The sequence below is a fragment of the Cyprinodon variegatus genome, unplaced genomic scaffold (genome assembly GCF_000732505.1).
Source record: "Cyprinodon variegatus isolate N-32 unplaced genomic scaffold, C_variegatus-1.0 Scaffold1577, whole genome shotgun sequence".
NCBI classification, from domain to species: Eukaryota; Metazoa; Chordata; class Actinopteri; order Cyprinodontiformes; family Cyprinodontidae; genus Cyprinodon; species Cyprinodon variegatus.
The window spans coordinates 2937-9073 of NW_015152030.1; the positions used below are offsets into that span (position 1 = coordinate 2937).

The window sequence follows — 6137 nt, forward strand, 5'->3', positions numbered from 1 at the left end:
GTCAGAATTCTGAGAAAAAAGTCAGAAATCTTAGATTAAAGTCAGAACTCTTAGATTAAAGTCAGAATTCTGAGAAAAAAGTCAGAAATCTTAGATTAAAGTCAGAACTCTGAGATTAAAGTCAGAATTCTGAGGGGAAAAAAGTCAGAATTCTGAGATTAAAATCAGAATTCTGACTTTTTTCCCATATTAAACTGAAATAATGTTTAAAAATCAGTTAACTCTTTTTTTTTCCAGTGGCCCTAATCATCTTCCGTACTCTTCTGCACAAATAAGTGTTGGCGGTAATGCAAACCGTTGTTTACCAACTGCCAAATAAAATTCCACAAAGAAGAGAGGAGACGAAGAAGAAGGTCTACAAACCGAGGTGACGATTGTTTGGTTCTGACGAATGGCCGCCATGACAGAAAGCTGCGTTCCTCACGATGATATCGAATCGGTCCGCATTTTTAACTCAATTCAACATATTAAGACAAAAACTTGAAACATTAGAAGCCGACAAATAACCGAAAGTGTTGAACTGTAAGCGCTCTATATTTAGCCGAGAAGCTAGCATACAGCTGAGCAGTTAACAAGAAAAAAAACATGGCGACCGTTTATGAGATAATCTTTTTTTTTTTTTTTAGTTTTAATGTTGCTGCTTTGTTTAGGTGCTTAACTTCAGGTGTTTTGGGAGTTCTTAGATGTCGAAAACGGCTGCTAGCGGATTTTCTCTCTGTTTGTACAGGTTCCTTTCCTGGAGGCGGTGACTGACACTGACGTGAGGCCGGGGGGAGATCTTGAAACATTGGAGGTTTGGCTCTGCTCTTGGCTTTTTACACACTAAAGCCGTAACAAAAGTAGTTTAAAAACATGTAAGATCCTAAATGGGTTTTTTTTCTTCTGTTAACACGTTTAACCGCTGGAAGTTTTTTTTTTTTTGCATACATTAGTGTAGCACAGTTTGGCCTGGAGGAGATCAACCTACTGAATTACTGAAGCCCAGGATGCTTCATTAAATAGTCTTCAAGATAACTTTGCTGTTCTCATCATCCCTCAATGAAAGCTATTAAAAGCTTTTGATTTAGATCAAGAGAGTGTACCCAGCAAAGCAGGATGGGACCATGGTCATTACTGTTTGTATTGTTTCTGTTAGGCTTGGGCTAAACCAAACTATAAATATATTTACATATAAGGATAATTTGGGAGGGAGGCGCTTTTATTTTGCCAAACTTTATTGGTAATTTTGAAAAAAATAATCCTTAAAGGAGCAGCCTATAGAAGCTGAAGCTCTGGTGGAGACAGAAAGAGAAGAGAAGCAGGAGGAAGTGGAGCTGGACATTCAGACAGCCTGTCCTCCTATAAAGGATGATTCCACCACTGCAGAAGCAAAGGTAATGATTGTAAGAAAACACCCTTCATTTGAGACACAGTTAATCATGAAGGTCTGATTTCACAGTGATTCTAATTTCTTCTTTGAAAGTCTGGAAATCGTAGACATCCAAAAAGAAAAATGTTTTCTAAAAATGTTTACAATTTGTTAAACATTTCAGAATTTGAAACAAGTATGTAGATTCTTTCCACATAGAGTGAAATATCTTCTCTTTTATTCTTGAACTATTTAAAAGATGTATTTCTTGTTGTTTTTTTCTATGTCCTATCAGTGATCTAGTGTTTCTGCTAAATATATAATTTCAATAGATTGATAAATAAAAGAGACATTTTAAACGGACCTAGTCCAAAGTATGTCTATTTCTACACTTTTATTTTTAACTTTTTTCTCGATTAGTCAGCAGTTTCTTGTATCAATATTTGGAATCATCTTTCTGTGCACTTGTATGCATTTATTTAATATTGAATCAAATACTTTTCGGGACGGTCACGTGTTTCCCTTGGATCAAATGCCCAAATGGCTATGTGTTACGACAACAGATGAAAGTGTGATTTGGAGCTTAAGTCATGGTCAAACGGGTAACTCCGCACATATGAGATACATTAACGACCACCACGCTTTCAGCTAGCAATGTGTACTGAAAAAATAAAACTTGTATTCCCTGTTTTTCTCCCGGAAACTTGGCGAAAATGTTAAAAATTTCACAAGCGGCAGATGCTGGAGTTAGGGAAAAAAACGGAACAGTTGTTGCTCGATGTGCCACATCAACCTATCAGAGAAGCTGATCTGGGAGATGGCAGGGAGACGGACAGCACTGCTGAAGCAGAGCACTATTGTCACTCCTCTGAAATGTTGAAAACTTAAAGCAAATTATATTCGCTTTTGTTATTCTGGTGCCTACAGTTTGTACCATATACCAGAAGAACACCAGCATCTACTTCCAGTCTCCAAGAGCAGTAGCGGAAAGTCCCCCACGAGGCTATCAGGCCTGAGGCAGCTGTTGGGGATTCCCAGTGACGACGCACTTTTGCTATGTGGGGGTCTTTGAGCGAAATAATATTTTAAGGCAGGATTGTAATCTTGATGAACTAACTGCACAGGCGATGTTTTCAGGTAGACATTCTCGCATAAAAATATATTAAAACCAGCTTAATCAGCTTATCACAACAAATATAGCAAAGCGCGTCTGGCCTTAATCTGTACAAGCATCAAAAATGAAGAAACAGGCACTTTTTTTGTGGCTCAAATAGTGGTTTGAATGTACCATTACACTTTCTGATTGTTTGAATTAACCTATGAAACATAAGATTGTACATAAAATGATCTCAGGTCTTCCTATGAGGTTTCCACCTCTAGTCATGTGCACATGCTTCCCATAATCAGGACAATAGTAGTGTTGTAACAAAGATAAAAAGGTTAGCTGCATACCACCTCAAAATGCAGAAAATGGCGCTTCAGAGAAGATACCCCCGGACGCCACGCAAAGCCTAAAGATGTAATACACCAAGGGTTACACCCTATGAAATATTCACCGCTAAAATCCTGACATCCACTCTAAATTTTGCGCATTTTTATCCATTTTAAATTGGTGACTTAAGTTATAAAAAAGTATATTTTTATATTTTGTAATAACTTTTCTTGATGTAAGATTTTTTTTTCCAATTATTCAATACAGCTGGCACAATAAATTGCTAAAATATAATACTGTACTTTTTTTTTTTTTCTTAACTCTGCATGTTGTTAAAAATGTTTAGCCCTTCGTGTTATGGAAATATCCACTTGAAACAAGTTAAAACTCTGTTTTTTTTTTTAGAAAATGTCTGATTATCAGTTAATTTTCTGTTCATCGATAAGATCAGTCAACTTTAGATGAATGAATTAATCCATGACTTGCATTCCAGGTTTTAATGTATAAATATTTCGATATGTTCAAAATTCTGGTTTGTATTTCAGAACTGGAAGCCTGGTTCCCGCTGCCGGGCAGTTTATTCAGAAGACGGATTGGTTTATCCTGCTGTGATTCTGTGGATTAAGGATCAGCGCTGCCGTGTTCGCTACGATGAATACAACAACGAGGAGGAAATGGATGTCAGCAGCCTGTTGCATCCCAACGAGCTTCATGGGCCGTGCAGAGCAGCTGGTGCAACCAAGGTTAAGATGATATTGGGGGGGGGAGGTTATTTAAAACATTAAAGTTCATGTTGAAGGACATTTTACAGTCAAACATACAGAATTTCCAGGTAACTGGGGGTTTCTCTGTATAATATCTTTTGCGCTTTATCTTACTTAGGGCTGTGCAATAGGACCTCAAATAAATATCATAATAAATTGGCAGTTTTATCTCGATAACAATAAATGCTCTGACTTGTCTATCTAAAATAAAGGCATGTGCAGGAAATGCAATGCAACTGATTTATGTTAGGCTATGTGTCAGAAGCAAAAATTGGCCTTTAGCACTTCTTCACTAGTCTCATCCACCATTCTCTTGGTTTATGCATCTGACTGGATCGGTGGAGTCACGTTATTAGACACACTGCCGTGTCGTAATGGGGAAGGAAATACCAGCCACCTTCCAACACAGACAAAACAGCAGCATTAAGTTTATTTATTTTACCCACATGCGAAAATTGTCTCCTGTTAAAGTGGTGAATGACGGTAACAGTAAAAATCTGGTTTATCGCCAAGTTCTAAGCTTGTATATGTCTGATTTTCTATAACAAGGATTAGTTACAAAACATTTACAAACTGTTTGTTGGTCCTGCAGGGCTACAGCTTGAGGTTCAACCCAGGCAGCAGTAAATCGGACTGGAAAAGAAGCAGGAGGGATGAAAGCAAGGGAGACCGAGGAGGAGAGAGGGGGACACAAGTAAGAGATGATTCAAACTTCAGCAGGGTTTGCGTCTTTTAAAGTTTTGGTTCTGATGACCGGGATCTCCATAACAGAAACAGCATTAGCTTCTATATAAACTGTATCTAGATCTACTGTTTTAAAGGTTTTATTTGGTACTTTGCTAGGTAAAGATTGAAAAAGGAAAGGGAATCTGGGAAGCACATAGATTCTTTTTGACTTAAACCTCACCAATCAATCTCAGGGTTAAAATATCCCATCTGGCAAAGTCCACTTTTAATTTAGTTATGAATTTTTCCTATAATTTGCCTTAAATAAATTTGCATTCTTTGGCGTGATAGTAACACCCAGATATTTAAAACCTACTGTGGCTAATTAAAGGTGTGAGATTATATTCAATTCTACAGGCCAGTTTCCAGTCAGCATCATTGCCTCAGACTCATTTTGAGTTTTTTTATAGGCAAGTATTTCGACATAAGACCAGAGGGCTAGCATCAAGACCAGGATAGAAGCAAAGAGATCTGACAAAAATAAGATGTCATCTGCAAATAATGCAACTATATGAATATGTCCACGCTGGTCCGTTATCCTTTGATCTGAGAATTTAATCTTTTCCAGAGGTTCAGAGCTAAGTGCAAATAAAAATGGCGAAAAAACATCACCGTAACATATTCCCCTTCCTATATTAATTCCTACACTAAATCCTATGTATTTTTAGGTCTTCTGGAGGTATAGCCAGTCTACTCTATCAAATGCCTTTTCAGCATAAATTCCAAGAAGCATTAAGGTAGTATTTCTTGTGATTGCAATTGAATGTAAATTTAGAAAATATATTTTTACCTTGGTTTGCAGAAATAAATCCTCTCTAGCGAGGGTTGACAAAATAAGATGTTTTTTTTTTTTTACTTGCTTTAAGTTTCTTTCAATCAAGCCTTATTATAAAACATTTTCTACTTCACCATAAATATGAATTTACGGCTTTCGCCAGTGTTTTATTGTGTTCTCTGCAAAGCTAACCCATTTATTCCTACGTGGTTTTTTCTGTTCTGTTGGCCTTTCCATGTTGTTGTGTTGTGGTCTATCAGTGCTAATGAATGGTAATGTGAAAAACTTGATTATTCGTTTCACTTTGATATTTTTTAAACCTATAAGTTGGAGTAGGATAAGTCTCACTATTGTTGCCCTTGGATATTTTTAGATGAAAAAAGGAGCTGGCAATCAGAGTAAAATAGACGAGGAAGCAGCAGAGAAGAGGAATTTCGCAAACTTTTTCCCACCTTTCACTCCTCCTCGCATTGGCTCCATGGTAAATTTCATATTTTGTTTGACAAACCAAATGTAAAACTACATTTTTTTTGTTTTGTTTTTTTGTTTGTTGTTTTTCTAATGTCACTCAAGAGAGATTCTGTTTATTTCTTTTATTTATTTAGAAAAATTTGAATACATTTTAACATTTTTCAAAAATTTATTAAGTTTAAAGATTTTTGAGTTTAGGGGTAATTGGGCTCAGGTTTTCTGGTTTAAATCCCAGAGGTTGCTGCTCTAGCAAGTCCCTCAGCCCGGTAATGGTAGTGGCCCACTGCTTTGTAATTGATGTGTCAGATGCAGAGAACAAATTTCATTGGAATGTTAAATGTTGCTTGAAAAAACTAATGATGATCCTTAAACAACTTGAATGATTTAATTAGAATAACATGTTTCATATATTAGGACATTTCAGAAAGCATAGAGTAATTCAGACTGCTTTAAAGGGATGAAGGGACAGAGAAAATGTTTTAAAAATAATTATATTAATATATAAGCTCTGATTTGTTAAAAGCAATGAACTAAAAACTTTTTAATATAGATCTAGAACATGATAGACATGCATGTTAACTGCTTTTAGCCATAGAATTTTAGCAATGTAAGGAGTTTTTT

The 6137-nt window shown here is 36.2% G+C and overlaps 1 protein-coding gene across 1 annotated transcript in view; it reads left to right on the forward strand.

Annotated features, from left to right (window-relative positions):
- Positions 1–369: 369 nt before the first annotated feature.
- The window catches only part of LOC107103964 (survival motor neuron protein-like), a 7100-nt gene continuing 1332 nt past the window's right edge, over positions 370–6137 (forward strand). Inside the window, exons 1-6 of the mRNA XM_015403839.1 lie at positions 370–439; positions 728–793; positions 1248–1373; positions 3326–3523; positions 4137–4238; positions 5419–5526. Coding sequence (XP_015259325.1) covers positions 392–439; positions 728–793; positions 1248–1373; positions 3326–3523; positions 4137–4238; positions 5419–5526 — 648 coding nt within the window. The 5' untranslated portion in view covers positions 370–391. The remainder of the gene's footprint in view (positions 440–727; positions 794–1247; positions 1374–3325; positions 3524–4136; positions 4239–5418; positions 5527–6137) is intronic.